The sequence below is a fragment of the Eschrichtius robustus genome, chromosome 1 (assembly GCF_028021215.1).
Source record: "Eschrichtius robustus isolate mEscRob2 chromosome 1, mEscRob2.pri, whole genome shotgun sequence".
NCBI lineage: Eukaryota > Metazoa > Chordata > Mammalia > Artiodactyla > Eschrichtiidae > Eschrichtius > Eschrichtius robustus.
Window position 1 is genome coordinate 163,980,568 of NC_090824.1, and position 19,836 is coordinate 164,000,403.

A 19,836-nucleotide genomic window follows, 5' to 3' on the forward strand; every position below is an offset into this window, starting at 1 on the left:
TTTAGAGAAATCTTTCATGTTAATGACTCTTGAATTGATTTCTGAGTATCCTGGATATAAAGCTATATTACTTGCCGTTAATGATCAATTTTATCTCCAGTTCCAATATCTGTGCTCTAATTTCTAAGCCACATCTCATTGCACTTCTCAGACCATCTAGACAACGTTGGATAATAGCAGCGATGGTTGTTGCCTTTTGTTTTATTTCTGAATCCATTAATTATGCTCTAGTTAAGTGCTTCTTGGTCTTGGGGCACTCTTTAGAGTAGACCCGCTGAGTCCCAGCCCTGGGGAGTGTTCTAGTGCTTCACTATTAAATATCTTGAAAGCTCTTAGCTGGAAATAAATATGCGTCATTGTAGTAAAGAAGCATCTTCTGTTTTTAAGAGCCTTTGTAAAGGGTGGGTATTGGGTTATTAAAGACCTGCATCAGCCCTCGTTTTAAAAACCCTCAGTGTCTTCATCTGTAAAATGGGGGCACGGGTAGGGGAGTGGGAGGAGCAATAGTAAGCACTTCACGGGGCTGTTATGAGGAATACGTGAGCTCACACACGTGAAGTGCTTGTCAGAGAGCCTAACACAGGCTTGCCGGTGTCATCGCTGTCACAGGTCCCATTGCAGGGCTGTCTGGACACACTGCTCTCCTCCTCTGGGCCAAGAGAACCTGTGTTGCTCCCCTGCTCCTGCCCTGAAGGAGGGGCAGTCAACAGTGATCCTGGCCCCCAGAAACCAAGTGCTCTTTTCAGGTGGAATTTGGCTGAGAGCCACAGGCTGGGCAGTTGGGAGGCTGGGTGGGTTGCGATGAGCCCCCAGGGAAAGAACAAGAGCTGGAGGACTTCATGGGTCCTGGCTGTGCCCCATCCAGCTGTGTGACCTTGGCGTGTCACTTGACCCCCTGTGACCTGCTTCTTGAGAAGGCCGTTCCAGGGGAAACCTGAGGCCGGTCCCACCTACCCGGGAGGTGGAGTGAGGCCAGGGACTGAGCCAGGGCTGGGGCGCTGGGTCCAGGGTAGAGGGAGGCATGGACTGTTGTTATTAAATAACAACATGACCTGCAGGGCAGACCCTGTGAATTTCCCCCAAGATACCAAATTCCTCCCCCGCACTGCCCCATACTTCTCTCCCCTGCACACACCTGGACAGTGCACTTCTCAGAGGAGGTAGGTAGAACCGGCCACAGAATTTGTGGGGTCCAGTGCGACATGAAAATATGGGGCTCCTTGTTCAACACTTATTAAGAATTTTAAGATGGTCACAGCTGAGCATTAAACCGAGATTGGGACCCTTGTAAGCTTGGGGCCCTGTGATGGGGGCCTGGGATTAGGGACATTCCAAATTAGGAACTTGGGCCAAGGAACTTCCTGTGCTGTGGAAACCAACGGTGTTGCTGTGGGGCTGTGGAGGTAGAGACTGGGGCTCCCAAAGGCCATGGTTTCAGCATCACAGCAAACTGCATCTGGAGAGCTGAGGTGTCAGGACTGTGAGACGGGTCCTAGTGGCATCTGGGTCCCTGTATTCTTCCCTTCCTGTATTCTTGGGAAATGAAGCAATAAGTACCTACCCTGGCAGAACTAGTGGAGTTGGGCTCTGACCTTTACAACCAAATACAGCAATGTTAGGAATTTGGGACTTTCTCCAGTAGGTGGCAGAGGATATGACCCCCTGGTCAGGTGGGAAAGTGTGGATGGAGCCAGGGAGCTGGCACTGGGGGCAGAGCTCCTTGTTGGGAGTGGAGGAGTCTGAGATGGCAGCAGCTAATAAGGTCATTTTGAGGAAGGGGGTCCACATTAGGTTGTCAATCCTGAGCTCCAGGAAAACCACGAGTACCAAGGTCTGGAGCCAATAGAGGAGAGAAATGCAGGTGTACGTCTGAATTCTGGAGTGAGGGGACAGCATCTGGGGGCTTCTCTCTACTGTTCTCACCTATAGGAAGTGCTGCTCCCTCCTTACAGTTCTGGCCTAGGGGCAGATCATCCAGTCCCTCCCTTATCTGAGAAAGGCTGCAACATTCAAACACTTTACTAAAGGCTTGGGAGTACAGACAAAAATAAAGATAAGGAGGCCAGGGGCCTGGAGAGGATGATCAACAGAGGCCTTGCGTCTGGGGGTGGCTGGATCCCCCTTATCCAGGAGCAGAGGGCAGGTCCAAAGAGTTCCCCCTTCTCAATCCCTCAGCTCAGCCAGGCTCTATGTTTTCATTTCCCCTCATCCCTTCTGGAGCTGGGGTGGGGTGAGGGGTACATACCTTTTCACCAAGCAATTCAACTTTGAGGAGTCCACCTTACAGAAAAAGATACATTCAAGGATGTTCACGGCAGCCCTGTTTGTGATATCCTAATACCTGTGTGTGTGTGTGTGTGTGTGTGTGTGTGTGTGTGTGTGTGTGTAATATTTAACATAGAAACAGGTCTGGCAGCATATGGTCCAAACTGTTAACAGTAGTTACCTCTACGGAAGGAAGGGAGTAGGGAAGGAAGAGAGACTTTCCTTTGCGTCTGCACACTTTATATACTTCTGCTAAGTCTGATTTTTTTTTTTTGTTTACTATTTTTCTAGCACGTATTAATGTGTAAATTATAAAATGTGTAATTTTAAAACAATTTAAAAATTACATTGTACAAACCTAGGGGCAGGACAGGAATAAAGACGCAGACATAGAGAATGGACTTGAGGACATAGGGAGGGGGAAGGGTGAGTTGGGACGAAGTGAGAGAATAGAATTGACATATATACACTACTAAATGTGAAATAGATAGCTAGTGGGAAGCAGCTGCATCGCATGGGGAGATCAGCTCGGTGCTTTGTGATCACTTAGAGGGGTGGGATAGGGAGGGTGGGAGGGAGACGCAAGAGAGAGGGGATATGGGGATATATGTATATGTACAGCTGATTCACTTTGTTATACAGCAGAAACTAACACAACATTGTAAAGCAATTATACTCCAATAAAGACATTAAAAAAATTACATTGTACAAAATTTTGAAAGCTAGAGAAATGAACCTGGTGAAGTCTGATGCCACAGATTTGTAGGGGTATTGAACCTCGGGGTCATTTCATTTCCTCCAGCAGTTTCTGGCAGTCTGGCAGGAGGCCTGGAGGAAAGTGGTGTTGAAAGGACCCAGGAGGAGGTGGCGAGCTGAGACGCAGGCACTCAGTAATTATTCTAGGCATCTGATGTCAGCCCATTTAATCCCTGAGAGGTAGATATCCTTAATCCTAGATTTACAGTAGAGGAAAGCAGCTTGGAGAGAGGATGTATGGCAGGGTTGGGATTCACACCTCAGGGTGCAGGATCTCTCCCACTTGTGGATGCTTCAAGTCCAGTTCAATGGGGAAGGCAAGGAGAGGAGTAGAAAACTGAGTGCCAATAGCAGTCTTTGAACGCTGACTCCTAGGTGGAGGAGGAAATAAAGCCAGGAGGGAGCACTGGTTGTAAAAAGGATCAGCTTAGGTGTAAGAGGTGTGGAAACGCAGTCGGTTTGGGTTTTAGATAGAATAAAGCTGTGTGGGACCCTGTGCACCTTCATGTCTCTCATGAACTGGTGAAGCGGCCATGAGGACTGAGGAGTCTCCTGGGAATGGCCTGTGCTAGTGGGTGGGTGGGGGCCCAGGCTGGCCTCTGTCCCTAGGGTGACTTCTTTCCCAGCCCCACTGACCTCATGCCTGAGACCTCAGAATAAGAACTGGGCGAGGGGACTTCCCTGGCGGTCCAGTGGTTGAGACTTCGCCTTCCAGTGCAGGGCTATGGGGGTGGGGTGGGGTGCCGGTTGGATCCCTGGTTGGGGAGCTGGGATCCCACTTGTCTCTGGCCAAGGAGCCAAAGCACAAAACAGAAGCAATATTGTAACAAATTCAATAAAGACTTTAAAAATGGTCCACATTAAAAAAAAAAAATCTTAAAGAAAACCCCAAATTGAAGTTGACCTTCAACTGCAATTCTGAGCCTGGTGGGCGTCAAGCAACTCTGCTTGGGGGAATGGATTCGGGGTGGTGGGGGAGTACGTTCTCCTGCGTGCCATGGAACTTCCAGGTACCCCCCTGGCTGGGGTGCCTCTCCTGCAGCAGGAGTGGGATTGTTCGTGAGCTCCCTGCATACCCCACAGGGTGGGATTCTTCATAGGGGCTCAGGAGTCCTGGGTGAGCCAGTGGGTGGCACATGCCAGTGAGGTTTGGGTTAGTTCTGTCATTGTGACCCCTTTTGCATCCCCTGTTACTGAGGTCTGGGGAAACTGGGTAGAGAAGTGTTCAGGGACCTCAAGGTGCAGATTATGGCCAGGGAAGGAGGGGTGGGGTGGAACTGATGTTAGGCAGTTGAAGCTGAGATGGGGGGTGGCGGGGAGAGACTGTGACTTCCTGGAGTGTCCCAGGCTGAGTTCCAGAGTATGGATGAAAGTGAGTGGGCGGTTGTTCCTTGTGACCCCAGAAGTGGGTGGACGACTCCTACCGTTCCTGTCTGCTCCTGCTTTGTTCTTAGCCTTACCTTTCTAAGTCTAGGGTCTCCAAGTTGCAGAGCTGGAAATCAGTTAACGCTGCTATCCAACAGTTCTCTGGCAACAGAGAGGGCAAGAGTCCAGCTCAGGACAGCAAAGGGCAGCGCAGGAGGCCAGCGAGGCGGGGCTGGGGATAAGGGTCCCCACGCCGAATTAGAGCAGGGCTCAAGGATTTCCAGGGTGATCCCAGGACACCGAGGTCCTGCCTGGGAAGGGGAGCCAAGAGGGCAGCCTGAAGCCCCTGGAGGAGGCAAGGTTAGTGCCAGGAGTCATCAAGGCCGGGCTTCTCAGTGGGGCAGGGAGGGGAGGACAGAGGGCCTGAGATAGACTTTCAAGCACTCTGACGGTTCAAAGCGTTTTCTTCACCAATTACTCTTTATTTAGAAGAGTGCAGATTCTGCCTGGAAAAATTATGTTCGAAAACCAGCAAAACAGAGGCAGGAAACACTACAATTGATGGTAAAAATCTTTTTCTGTGTCTTTCAAGACATGTTCTTTGAGCCTCTGGTACTTTTATAAGGCAGGGAGGCACACATAAGATTATTGTTAAATGTGCTTAAACTTGATAATGTAAGTCACGTGCCAGTGGTTTGGGCCCACTCGGCTAGTAAAGAGGGCCAATAGTACAAAACTGCCCTTGGGTTACCCGGCCTTTCAGCTCTGCCGCCCTCGGGAAACTGCCCGGTGCGCACCTCCGGCCCGTAATATCCCGGCTCGAGGGGAGCCAGGGCTGTGGATCTTAGGCTCGTCTTGAAGCCCGAGCCGCCGCAGGGAACCCGCCGCCTGAGCCCGTGCGGCAGTCTCAGCGACGCAGCAGGGACTCCAGCCCGGAGCACGCGTCCCGGTCTTTACAGTAGCCGGGCCGCAGGCGGGAGCCGCAGCACCTCAGGGTCGTTCCAGGGCCGCGCTAGGAAAGGTGTAGACGGCGGGAGAGGAAAGGGACCCGTCGCGCCGGGGTCTCGGCTGACCGGGAGCGCAGGGAGGGCGGGAGAAAGGGCGGGTCCGAGGTGGGCTCCTCCAGGGTACTTGATGGACGCCCAGGAGTGCCACCCTCTAGCTGATCGTGGGAGGAGACCCAGGCACAGAGAGGCTAAGCGATTCGCTCAAGGTCACACAGCGAGTCGCTGGCGATATGTGTGGGGTGTAGTTCTGCCAACGCGTCTCGCGTCATCACAGGCCTCGCCCGGCACGGCGGACGCCTGGTTCTGCTCCCGCAAGCAAGGAGCCTTTGGGGTCTTGGGCGCCCCGTCCTTTGGTTAATAGGAGAGTAGGACGGCGTCCCCAGCTTGCCCCTAAATGTAGCTTCTTAGCATCCCAGCATCACAGCCTCCCAGTCGCCTGTGTAGGCGGGCATGGTGCTCCAGGTCTTGGCGTGAGAGGGAACGCACAAGGACTGCGGCCCTCGACAATGACGCCCGGACCCCTCCTGCCTGGAACCACCCGAAACAGAGGTCCTTCCACGGGCCTCTTTAATGGCTCAGAGATAGTGACCGTTATCTCTAATTATCTATTAGTCATGCAGCTGCTAGGTTACGGAGCCGGGATTCGAACCCATTGGTCTGGGTTTTGGTGGCCGCAGGCCCGAGGTCAGAGCCCACCGGCCCCGGGGTGGCTGTGTGTGGCCTTGGGCAAGTCTTTCTCTCCCAGCCGGGCAGCGCGCCCCTCACATTGTGGCCGCGCATGCTCAGTGGTGGGAGGGGCCGGGAGGAGGCGGCGGGCGCCCCAGCTGCTTTGCATTGACGCCACCACCCGCTGGAGGTCACCGCTGGGGGCTGGGCGCGGCGTGCTGCCGGGAAGATCCGGCCCGGGAAACGGAGCCGGAGCCGCTCCGCCTGCAGCTCTCGGGTGAGCGCCGCCGGTTCAGCGCTTCTCGACGGCACGGCTTCAGATCCGACTGGAGCCGAGGTCTGTCCTTCCCTACCCGGGCGGACGCGGCCTCGCCGCCCCGACCGGCTTCCTCCGGCCCCTACCCCTCAACGGCGAGAGATCTAGGCTAGCTTTCTCTGCTACCAGCCCTCGGACCAGGAGCATTTATTCGCAGGGCGGCAGGCGGAGCGGCGTTGGTGTCGGAGCCTCGAGAGTCGGCGGCTGTAGCGCCGCGGAGCGGGAACGGGGCCGTGAGCGGGCGCAGCAGGGAGCTCGCCTCCCTCGGGGTTCGCGCCGCCCCACTGCGAGGGCGGTGTCGCTCGCGTGGCGCGGACTCGCCTGCTTTCGGGTCGGGAGAGCTCAAATCTCCTCCCAGAAATTCCCCGGAAGCGCGGCGCGGCCGAGGGGAGCACGGCGATGTGAGGGAAGCGGCCAGGGGCTCCCGCGCCATGAAGGGCATGTTCGGAGGGGCGGCCGCGGTGCGCCCGCACCGCGATAAAAGGGGCGGCCGCACTTCCTGGCGCGAGACCAGCGCTCGCCGCCGCCCGCCAGCCCGCCCGCCCGCCCAGGCGGCGATGATAGGGCGGTCGCGGCGGCCGCGAGGCGCCGGGCTGGCCGTTTACTGACCGTTTCGCGGCTGCCCGCCAGCGTGTCGGCGGCGCCGCCGCCAGCATGGGCTGTGCCCAGAGCATCCACGCTTCCGAGAGCCGGGAGGTGTACCACGGCGGCAACGAGGCCGAGGACGCGCCGGGCCCCGCGGCGCCGCCGTTGCACCCCGGCGGGCCGCGCCTCCCACCTGGTCACACGACGGCCGCCTCGGCCCGGTCCTGCGGCTCCAGCCTCGTGGAGTCCGAGCCAAGCGGCGGCAGCGGCAACGGCAACACGGTAAGGGGTGCCGGGCGGGCGGGGGCTCCGAGGCTTCGGTCCGCGGTGAAACTCGGGCTCCGCGGCGCGGCAGCTTCTCCGCAGGGACTGGCGGGGCTCTCTCCCGGGCCGCGGTGCCCTGTCGCCCGGCTTTAGATGACTTTGACGGACGCAAGCGGACCGTCTTGCCAGGGTAGCGACCCGAGGCGCACCATCCGTGGTCCTTGGGACTCTGCTTAGTAGAGTTGTGCTTAGGACGGTTTCCGAGCCGTGGCGTCGGTTACTGGGACACATCCGACCCGACGTGTCGAGCAGGAGGGACCGCTGTGAACTTGACCCAGGCGCTTGAATCCATTACCTACCAAACAGCGAGTACAGAGGAACCCCCCCAGGATACTCTGGCGGGACTCTGAACGTTAAATCAGTGTGAACTTTGTTCTTTTGGTTCTCGTGGTGGAAAGGGAAGGTCGGCTAGCACTGTGAAGCCGGGGTACTGGACCCTACCACCGTGTTGCGTTTTCCCTGTGTCAGCTTTGCACAAGCATGCAGTTGCAGTTTTCCATTTTCTTTGGGACTATTAAAATGTAATCTGGAACATCAGCTTTGCTTCACTGCACATGTATTTGAGGTTCACGTTTATTAGCATGCATGTTGTACTTGAAGCATATGCAATTAGAAAATAGTATCAGAAACGCGATTTTTGAAGCATTCAGCAGGACAAAGTTAATTTTTTATTAAGCAGTCTTACTGGGACAGTTTGTGAAGTAAGCCTTTCTTCATCCTCCCCTGGAAAATTACCCCAAGCAACTAGGAGGGGGAAGAATAACCCAGAAATGAAAACTCTGTCTTTGAAGAAATTAGGAGATGTCTGAAACCCCAAACCAGAAAATAAGTGGAAAGGGTTTTTGAAAGATTGGACCAGGAGTATGAGAGGAGGTAGACAGAAGACACTTGCAGCTGCAGACCTTAGGAAAAGAAAACTCAAGTAGCAAATAGTACTTTCCAAGGTGAGGGATGCACCCTGGGGTTCAAAACCAAAATGTTTGGTTTGAAATGGTGGAAATGAGTGTACAGGCTGGTGTCAGAAGCTTCACCGGATCCAGTTTGATACCAAGATGCAGAGGAGCATGGAACTGAAGGAGGACTTAACGCAAGTAATGTTTGTGGGGAGCAAGCTGAGCTGTTGCGACAGGAAGGAGAGGACTCTGCACTGTGAACAGCCCTCACAGCTGCCTGTCTCTTTGGCTGGAGAGAGAGACTCTGAGAAGCTCAGGAATACCCTCCCCCACTCTGTGTGTCCACGTATACTATCCCGCCAGAAAAAGAAAGAACACTCCCGTTCCCCTGAACATGGCTCTGGCTCTTCTCCCAAGTGAGTCTTTTTCAAATAACTAGTCTAGAATAAACCCCCTTCAAAAATGAGTAATCAAAAATGGACCAGTTCAGGATCTAGTCAAACATAATTACTTAAAAGAAGATGAAGAAACATGAAAAAACAAAAAGATGATGATGATCAACACTCACTAGAAAAATACTGGCACAGAACAAGTGAAAATTATGATGAAATATTTCACAAATTAAAGAAAAATGTCAGTTTACCGCTGTGAAGAGCTGGAGCACAAATCAGAAATACAGGAGCTCAGGGAAGAAATGGCAAGTAGTAGGCAAAAAAACCTAAGTTCAAGAAAGCAAGTGAAGGGAAAAATAAAACCCATCAAAGAAATGAAGGCAAGTTAAAAGTTAACCAAGACAGTGTATAGAAAACAGAAAAGGAGTAAGTGAGCGAAGTGAAAACAAATAGTTTTGACATATGAATGAAAAGTACAAAAATTCCCTGAAGAAGGAAACAAATAATAGACAAAATAAAAATTTAAAGGTTTCCAGAAAGGAGAACTTGAATCTACAGTTTGGAAGGACGCACTGTATACCCAGGAAAAATTAACATAGAACCGTCAGCCTTGCAGTATATCCCAGTAAAATTATTGGACTTCAAATGTAAAGAATTATTTGGACGGCCAGGCCAAAAGATCAACTAACTTATAAAAGGGGAAATTTTGTCTGTTCCTTATCATCAATCAACATGGGAGAAGACTGACAAAATCCTTAAGAAGAGTAAGATTGACCCAAGGATTTTATATTCATTGAAATTGTATTTTTTTAAAAAACAAGTTTTTAAATATAAGAACTTGAGAAAGAATATCCCCATGAACTCTTCTTGAGGAATCTAGTGAAAGACAAACTTCAGTCCACCAAGCGGTAACTGGAAAAACTCCAGCAAAAGAACTGTTACAAGCATTGAGTCTGTTTACCTGTAGGTTAAAACAAATTTGGAGATGAGTGCAATGGAACAGAATGTGACGGTTATATGATCTGACAATATGAAATTATCTAACTAACCAAATTTGAGAGGAGAAGAGGAAAGAAGATGGTGGTAAATTTAGAATATTCTTTTCTCATCTTTAATAGGTAGGGTTCAAAGGGTATCGTTTAAAGCTAACAGACAAACTACTGGAGGTGTAGGTATATTTAAGAGTATAAAGTTAAACAGGATGTAGTATGATGGACTAAAATAGGACAGTGGAGGGATGGTGCAAGAGAAGAAAATATCTTAATTTTGTCATTTCTCATGGGGGATTAAATAGATACTGTCTAAGGAAATAAAGGCTTTCAGGTATTAATAAAAGTAACCACTAGATTAAAAAATAAACCATCTTAAATATCAAAATATACACACAAAGGAAAATGAACAGTCTCTACAAAGGATAACAAAAATAATTGATAGAACTAAGGCCACTATCTGTCATATCAGTAAATATAAATGGAAATTGGAGGTCATCAGCTTGGTCATCAGGAAGTCGAATCACATACTCCACTAATATGGTTCCCTAACAGAAGAGGCACTGTGGGAGGGACACAGCAGGACACTCCAGAGAAACCACAAAAATGCTCCCTCCGTAAGAGAAAAAGCTTTAAAAATCCATCAGGCTCCTAGAGTGAGAAATCGTCTAATAGAACCAGTCATGTGAGACCTTCTCTCTGGTCCTTTCTTATGCTCCCTGCCTCAGAAACAGCAGCTGGCAGGTAGGGGAGGAAGTGAGGCGGAGAGAAGCAGCACCTGCTTCCCCAAAGGTGTGCTACCCCGCAACTGGCCCTGCTGGTGGAGAGAGAATCTTCAGATGAAAACTGAAGTGCTGTTAAGCTACTGGACTGATCGTTTTCTTTTTAAAGTACCTAAACTCTTTTTGAAAGTTAATGCAGTTAATGCATAACTCATAAGTGTACAACTCGATGAATTCTTGTACATGTAACCAGCATTCAGATCAAGAAGTAGAATATTCCAGGAACCTATAAGGCTTCCTGATACTCTCTTTCAGTTACCTACTAGGCTACCCCCACCCCCGCCAAAATATACTGTAGATTAGTTTTGCCTGATTTGAACTTTATGTAAATGAAGTAGACTGATCACTTTTAATTACTAAACTGAGGCTCTATTTGTGACTTAATGAGTGTACTGGGTTGAAGTGTCCTCTCAAAATTAATGTCCACTGGAACCTCAGAATGTGACTTATTTGGAAATAGTCTTTGCAGATGTAATTAGTTAAGACAAGGTCATACTGGATTAGTCTGGGCCCTAAGTCCAGTGACTGTTGTCCTTATAAGAAGTTCATGCCATGGCAGAGGCAGAGATGGGAGTGATGCAGCTACAAGCCAAGGAAAGCCAAGCGTTCCCGGCAACCACCAGAAGCTGGGAGACAGGCGTGAAATAGCTTCTCCCTCAGATCCTACAGAAGGAAGCAACCCTGCCTACACCTTGATTTTGGACTTCTGGCCTCCTGAACTGTGAGAGAATAACTTTCTATTGTTTTAAACCACCTAGTTTGTGGTAATTTGTTACAGCAGCCCTAGGAAACTAATAAAATGCAACTCTAGGACTTAGTATTAAGAAAGAGAGTGCAGAAAATTTATGAGACTTGTCCTCGTTTTAGGAGTGGAGGGAGCACTACTTCCGTTAAACAGGTTTAAAGCCGGAAAATGACTTAAAGACACTTTTGTTTACCCTGCAAGAGCCTTGCATATTCAACGTACCAATTATAGAAGCAAACTATTGGCTCACTGGAATATCAGACTCTCAAATGTTCACCTTCCAGAAGGGCAGTGGAGATAAGACTTCCCCCAGATTTATTTCATGCATTGCATTCACTACCAAGCTCTTTATTCTGAGCCCCATGTTCCCAAGCACATTCACCTCTGGAAGTGGGTTCTGTGAGAAGTTCTTCAGGGATTCCTAATGGGGCCCTGTCCTCAGACCCACCACAGGTCACAAGTCCCCAAGTTCACATACCCTCTCTGCCGTGTAGTACATAAAGCTAATCCAAGTTAAAAGGTCATAAAAACGAAACCACGTATTCAAACTTTTTGTTCTCTCCTGTTAAAAGTCTTTCTTCAGACGACCTATGGTTTGGTGGGTTAAGCCAGCCCCATGGACCTACCCCACAGTGTCATTCTCTTGGAAAGTCTTCAGTGTGCTAGGAATCTGTATGTTTCCTCAAGTCCTCAGCTATCTGTTTACTGAAAACTATTTAGTAAAAATTAACATATAATAGGTGAAACTAGCTACTTACAGAAGTCATCTGCCCTAATTTCAGTTTCTGAGGGTAATTCATGAATATAGTTTCATGTTTTAGATTTATTCCTTATCACTGCCATGTATGTTTGATACCTTATCTAATACTTTTTCTAATAACTGTTTTTTAAATAATTAATTAATTAATTAAATTTTTGGCTGCTTTGGGTCTTTGTTGCTGCACGTGGGCTTTCCTCTAGTTGCAGCGAGCGGGGGCTACTCTTCCTTGCGGTGTGCAGGCTTCTCATTGCGGTGGCCTCTCTTGTTGCAGAGCATAGGCTCTAGGTGTGTGGGCTTCAGTAGTTGTGGCTCACGGGCTCTAGAACGCAGGCTCAATAGTTGTGGCACACGGGCTTAGTTGCTCCGCAGCGTGTGGGTTCTTCCCGGACCAGGTCTTGAACCCGTGACCCCTGCATTGGCAGGCAGATTCTTAACCACTGTCCCACCAGGGAAGCCCTCTAATAACTTTTTACTGGGAAAATTTTAAATCAGCATGATAAAATTCAAGTTTCATTTAGCTTGATACGTAAAGATTTTGAGTATATATAGATATACATTCAAAATTTATTATTAATCTCCAAAATAGTTTTGCTGTTATTTGTTATTGGTCTTACAAATTTTTCTACAAAATCACGTGGTCATATCCTAACATTTTTATATGAGATTTGTGCCTTTGATTGAACTAGAGAAGGCTTACTTCCAGTTTTTTGTATATCATGCTTTCTTTTGAGATTCAATTACGTGTGCTCAAAACCAGTGCTGTTTTTCACTTATTATATGTTATAATTTAATGGCAAACAATTTTTCAAAAGGAGGTCAGGCACTTTCTATGATATCTAAAAATGTTGACAATAGCAGTTGACCTGGGGAGCCAAAATGCCCAGAGTAGCAACAAGACAAGAATCTAATCAAGCAGAACTTCTCTTGTGTATTTGGCTAATTGAGAGGACACTGAACTGTAACAAAATTAAAGATTGGATCATTTCTTTGGAGACCTTTGAGAGAGAGGTAGAATAGCCATTCAGCTGGAAAGATCTCACAGTGAAATTGGAAAGAGAACAGAATGATATAATATAAGCCTATCAGGAAACCTAGTCAATCTTGATTTTACTCTAACAACTGGGATTTATTCTTCTCTTTTTTTCCTTAGGTATTTCCTTTAGGAACATTTATTATGAAAACATGGGGGAATGTTGGGGATTATAGTTATTTAGTAATTGAATTCAGAATTCAGTAATTCATTCAGCAGTTACTGAGCACTGTACTTTCTTAGGTTCCAGTTTTATGAAAGTGAATAGAACTCAGAAGCCAGTCTGGTAGGGGAGACAAGTGCATATAATCCCACTGTGATGAAGATAAACCCAGGATGCCTTGGAAACACATAAGTGTGACAGCTCATCCAGATAAGGGTTGGGGCCAGAGGCATAGGTAGAGTTTCTCCATGATTGGGTTTAGAAAGATGAGGAGGAATTAAGAGGAGAAGAGGAAGAAAGCAGGAGTGTGCCACACTGAATGAGTGACATGGCCATGGCAAGCGACATGGTCTTTCAAGGAGTTCTAAGTGGTTGGGGCAGCTGAAGCTTAGGCTTCAAGCACTACAGGAGCCTTGAATGCCATATCAGAGAGTCCAGGCTTTATGTAGGGCAATGTGGAGCCCCTGAAGGATTTTACATGTACTATATTTATGGGTCATATATTTCAGTCCTTTTGAAACGTAACATTCTGATGTTTTTCTGCTTTGGATTAACATGCATTCCTCACCCCCTCCCAACACCGACAGTATACAGTTTATCTGTTAAATTCAGTTAGTGATGACAGAAGGAAGATAGAACTGACTTTTTTGTCTTGCTGTTTACACCGTTAGTACAAGAGACTGTTTAAGTGTAATGTGAAATGAGCAGAAAGATATTTTGAAATGTTTTGTGTTAGTTCTTTATGTATTTTTGTACATCCTGTAAAAATATGTCATTCCCTATATGTTTTCAGGCACTTGTGAAACTTTAGGGGTATGAATTCCTTTTTAGGACTTGTGTGGATGTATTCTCATTATTAATTATTACTGAAGTGAAGAGGAAATGATATCAGCAGATGTGTGGAGCTTTTATTCGCACTGAATACACTATTCATTTAGACAAAAGGATCATTTCTCAATTCAAATTGGAATATTCTAATTTAAGGCCTGAATCAGTTGTGTCATAATCTCTATGGAAACAAAGCTTTCTACTGTGTAGTAATTGCATAAATAACTCATTTCCCCTGGTAGATACACAAATTGTAGATGCATGTGCTTCTTTTTCCATTCTGTCAAGAACTCTCTTAAAATAGAAGAGACTTTAGCCAATGATATTTGTTTATATGTTTTATATATAACTTTAAACTTTATATAAAGTTTAAAATAACTTCAAATTTCCTGCTTACATGCATTTTTGTAAAATTGTTAAGACTTAAAAATTGTTGATGAGCTCACTTTCCTTTCCTGGTTGAAATTCTGATGCAGAGGATTGAATTATCCTTCTTAGTTCTTAGCATATTAACATCACCTGCCTGTGCAAGGCTCTCTCCAGTTGGGTTGTCTAGTTTTGTCTCACTGATCTTCAGGCATTCATTATATATTATGGGTATGAGTCCTTTGTCAGTTATATGTTTTGCAAATACATTCTCCCATTCTGTGACTTACCTTTTTAGTGCCTGACTAGGGTCTTTGGATGAACAAAATTCTTAATTTATTAAGAATTAATTAATTCTTAATTCTAATTTATCAATCTTTTCCTTTATGGTTATTGCTTTTTGTGTTTAAAAATCCTTGCCTACTTCCCAAGGTTCCTCTTTTTTTTTGTTGTTTGGTTTATTTATATCTGGTTCTCCACTCCCTCCGTGCCCACCATTCTAATGTGTTTAATGTATGTCATTTTGTTTTTATGGGTTCTTATAAAGTATGTACTGTTACGTGCTTATGTATTTTAATTTATGTAAATGGTATTGTATTACAGATCCCATTCTGTTTTCTTACTTTTTTCACTTAGCATATGCTTTTAAGATCTACCATATTGGAATTCCCTGGCTGTCCAGTGGTTAGGACTCTGAGCTTCCACTGTAGGGGGCACGGGTTCAATCCCTGGCTGGGGAGTTAAGATCCTGCATGCCACATGGCGTGGCCAAAAAAAAAAAAAAAAAAGAAAAGAAAAGATCTACTATATTACTGTCCCCCAGTTACCCAGTTAGACATACCCATATTGCTTGCAACTCCCTGCCACTATGCATAACCCTGGACAGGCATCTTTGCGCATGTCCCCTTAAAGATCTATGTGAATAGACCCAGAATTCTCACTTCTGGGACATAGGGTATGCATAGGCAGTTTTGGCTTAACCTTAGTAATTGCTTCCTGAACATCACATACTCTAAGTGAAAATTTCAACTAGGAGTCATTTCTTACTGTTTTGAATGGGAAAAATTACAATTCATTATAAGTCAACTCAAAACCCTGAACTTATTTCCTAAAGCATAACTGTAACTTACTAAACCCCACTGTACATAAATAAGTCTAGCATATTAGAATGTAAAATGCTTAAAATAATACTTTCTAATCACCAATAGTTATTAACAAGTGGTTGCTTTGAATGCACTAATAAAGTCAATTTGCCTGCCCCCCCCCCCCATAACCTGTCAAAGAAAGCAGAGAGCGGTCTCAGGGAGGATGGTGCTGGGATGCCCTCTCTGCACCAGTTTCAGAGATGACATTCCCTTTGACACGCCCTGCTTTCCAACATGCTTATGCAGTTATGACTACTAGGATCTAACAAGTATATTTGGATTGTAAATTGAGACTTCCTGCACATAATTTTGTTCAAAATGTATTAGACTTCTGGTTTCCAGTTCTGTACATAAGGAGCTTGGAAGTCAACACTCTGTTCTAACAACAATTAAAGCTGAACAGACTGAAGAATAAACAACTGTTCTTAAATCCATAATAGAGGGGAAATCACAGGGTAAACTGTTGCCCCCGAGACTGGATAGCTAGGCAAATACAGGAAGTCACTGCTTACCAGAGACTCATGCGGAGAAACCTCCACACCAAACAGTGCCAGGTAGGAAAACCTGAACTGTGACTGGTGAATTGCTGGCAGCTCAGTGCAGGTAACTCAGAGTTAAAATCTCCAGGGGAACCGTGGCATGGCGGCCCCCACAACACTGTGAGATTTACCTGCAGGAGCTTGACCAGATTCCCACAGTAAATAGCAGAAAAAAATGTTATCTACAAGAAATCCACTTTAAATATAAAAGCACATATACATTAAAAGTAAAGTGGATAGAGAAAGATGTACCATGCTAACACTAATCAAAAGCAAGCAGACTACATTAATTTCAGATAGGGCAGACATCAAAGTAAGGAAAGTTATCAGGGATAAAGAAGGGTACTACATATGAGAAAGAGGTCAACTCTACAAGAAGTCATAACAATTCTTGATGTATATGCACCCAACAACAGAGCATCAAACTGCATCAGGCAAAAACCAATAGAACTGCAAGGAGAGATAGTGGATTCTTCTATCACAGTAGGAAACTTCAGCACCCCTCTTTCAGAAATGGACAAATCCAGCAGGCAAAAAACTATGGAACAACATAGTTGAACTCGACATCTGTTGACATAAAATTGACATCTATTGACTACTTTATCCAGCAACAGCAGAATGTACATTTTTCTTAAGCTCATATGGAACCCTCACTAAGACCACATTCTGGGCCACAACACCTTAACAAATTTAAAAGAATAGAAATCATACAATATCTGCCCTCAGACCACAATGGAATTAAACTAGAAATCAATAACATAAAGGTAACTGGAAAATCCCAAAATATGTGGAGATTAAATAGTACACTTCTACATAACACATGGGTCAAACAAGAAATCTCAAGAGAAATTTTAAAATATTTTGAACTAAATGAAAAATGATAATCTATCAAGATTTGTGGGGTGCAGCAAAAGCAGTGCTTAGAGAAAAATTTGTGGCATTGAATACATATATTGGAAAAGAAGAAAGATCTAAAATCAGTAATCTAAGTTTTCACTTTAGAAAACTTAGGGAAAAGGAAGAGCAAATTAAATCCAAAGTAAGCAGAAGAAAAGAAATAATAAGAATTAGAGCAGAAATCAATGAAATTGAAAACAGGAAATCAGTAGAGAAAATCCTTGAAACCAAAAGCTGGTTCTTTGAAAAGATCAATAAAATCTATAAGCCTCTCTAGAAGGCTAACTAAAAAAGAGAGAAGACACAAATGACTAATATCAGAAATGAAGGAGTAGACTTCACTGCAGAGCCCACGGAAACTGAAAGGTTAGTAAAAGAATACCATGAACAGCTCTATGCCCACACATTTGATTACATAGATGAAATGGACAAATGCCTTCAAAGACACTATCTGCCAAAACTCACGTGAGAAGAAATAGATCTGAATAGACCTATATCTATTGAAGAAATTGAGTCAGTAGTTAATAACCTTCCACAGCAGAAAGCACCAGTCCTGTATGGTTTCATTGGTGAATTCTACCAAACATTTTTTTAAAATTTGTATTTTCTATTGGAGTATAGTTGATTAACAATGTTGTGTTAGTTTCAGGTGTACAGCAGAGTGATTCAGTTATACATATACATGTATCCTTTTTCAAATTCTTTTCCAATTTAGGTTATTACAGTATATTGAGCACAGTTCCCTGTGCTATACCATAGGTCCTTTTTGGTTATCTATTTTAAATATAGCAGTGTGTACGTGTCAATCCCAAACTCCCAGTCTATCCCTCCTCTCCACCCTTCCCTCCTGGTAACCATAAGTTCGTTCTCTAAGTCTGTGAGTCTCTGTGTTTTGTAAATAAGCTCATTTGTATCATTTTGTTAATAGATTCTGCACATAAGCAATATCATATGACATTTGTCTTTGTCTGACTTACTTCACTTAGTATGATAATTTCCAGGTCCATCCATGTTGCTGCAAATGGCATTATTTCATTCTTTTATTTATTATTTATTTGGTTGCACTGGGTCTTAGTTGCGGCTGGCGGGCTCCTTAGTTGCGGCTCATGGGCTTTTTAGTTGCAGCTCACCAGCTACTTAGTTGCAGCACGTGGGCTCCTCAGTTGTGGCAGGTGACCTCCTTAGTTGTGGCACACGGGCTCCTTAGTTGTGACATGCAAACTCTTAGATGTGTCATGCACGTGGGATCTAGTTCCCTCACCAGGGAGAATCGAACCTGGGCCCCCTGCATTGGGAGCATGGAGTCTTATACACTGTGCCACCAGGGGAGTCCCATTATTTCATTCTTTCCAATGGCCGAGTAATATTCCATTGTATATATGTACCACATCTTCTTTTTTTTTTTTAATTAATTTATTTATTTTTGGCTGCATTGGGTCTTTGTTGCTGCGCATGGGCTTCTCATTGCAGTGGCTTCTCTTGTTTTGGAGCACGGGCTCAAGGCGCTCGGGCTTCAGTAGTTGTGGCGCACAGGCTCAGTAGTTGTGGCTCACAGGCTCTAGAGCGCAGGCTCCATAGTTGTGGCGCACAGGCTTAGTTGCTCCACGGCATGTGGGATCTTCCCAGACCAGGGCTCAAACCTGTGTCCCCTGCATTGGCAGGCGGATTCTTAACCACTGCACCACCAGGGAAGTCCATGTACCACATCTTCTTATCCATTCGTCTGTCGATGGACATTTAGGTTGCTTCCAAGTCTTGGCTATTGTAGACAGTGCTGCAGTGAACATTGGGGTGCACGTATCCTTTCAAACCATGGTTTCCTCCGGATATATGCCTAGGAGTGGGATTGCGGGATCACATGGTAGCTCTATTTTTAGTTTTTTAAGGTACCTCCATACTGTTCTCCATAGTGGGTATACCAGTTTACATTCCCAACAGTGTAGGAGAGTTCCCTTTTCTCCACACCCTCTCCAGCATTTATTGTTTGTAGATTTTTTGATGAGGGCCATTCTGACTGGTGTGAGGTGCTCTCTCATTGTAGTTTTGATTTGCATTTCTCTAATAGTTAGCGATGTTGAGCATCTTTTCTTGTGCCTCTTGGCCATTTGTATGTCTTCTTTAGAGAAATGTCTATTCAGGTCTTCTGCCCATTTTTTGATTGGGTTGTTTGTTTTTTTTGATATTAAACAGCATGAGCTGTTTGTAAATTTTGGAGACTAATCCCTTGTCAGTTGCATTGTTTGCAAATATTTTCTCCCATTCTGTGGATTGTCTTTTCATTTTGTTTATGGTTTCCTTAGCTGTGCAAAAACCTTTGAGTTTAATTAGGTCCCATTTGTTTATTTTGTTTTTATTTCCATTACTCTAGGAGACGGATTGAAAAAGATATTGCTGCGATTTTTGTCAAAGAGTGTTCTGCCTATGGTTTTCCTCTAAGAGTTTTATAGTATCCGGTCTTAAATTTAGGTCTTTAATCCATTTTGAGTTTACTTTTGTGTATGGTGTTAAAGAATGTTTTAATTTCATTTATTTTTAAGTGTAGCTGTCCAGTTTTCCCAGCACCATTTATTGAAGAGACTGTCTTTTCTCCATTGTATAGTCTTGCCTCCTTTGTTATAGATTAATTGACCGTAAGTGTGTGTGGGTTTATTTCTGGACTTTCTATCCTGTTCCACTGATCTGTATTTCTGTTTTTGTGCCAGTACCATACCGTTTTGATGACTGTAGCTTTGTAGTATAGTCTGAAGTCCAGGCGCCTGATTCCTCCAACTCTGTTGTCCTTTCTGAAGATTGCTTTGGCTATTCGGGATCTTTTGTGTCTCCATACAAATTTTAAGATTTTTTTGTTCTAGTTCTGTGAAAAATGCCATTGGTAATTTGATAGGGATTGCATTGAATCTGTAGATTGCCTTGGGTGGTATAGTCATCTTGACAATATTGATTCTTCCAAAGAAGGACACGACATAATGATCAAGGGATCAATTCAAGAAGAAGATACAACAATTATAAATATATATGCACCC

The 19,836-nt window shown here is 45.4% G+C and overlaps 1 protein-coding gene across 4 annotated transcripts in view; it reads left to right on the forward strand.

Moving 5' to 3' along the window:
* The window catches only part of PDE8A (phosphodiesterase 8A), a 154,804-nt gene that overhangs the window by 39,314 nt on the left and 95,654 nt on the right, over positions 1 to 19,836 (forward strand). The window contains exon 1 of one of the 4 annotated variants that reach the window (XM_068558446.1): positions 6,482 to 7,242. The exons of the other annotated variants lie outside the window; for them this stretch is intronic. Coding sequence (XP_068414547.1) covers positions 7,030 to 7,242 — 213 coding nt within the window. The 5' untranslated portion in view covers positions 6,482 to 7,029. Of the gene's footprint in view, positions 1 to 6,481; positions 7,243 to 19,836 lie in introns of those variants that run through there. 4 annotated transcript variants of the gene reach the window in all.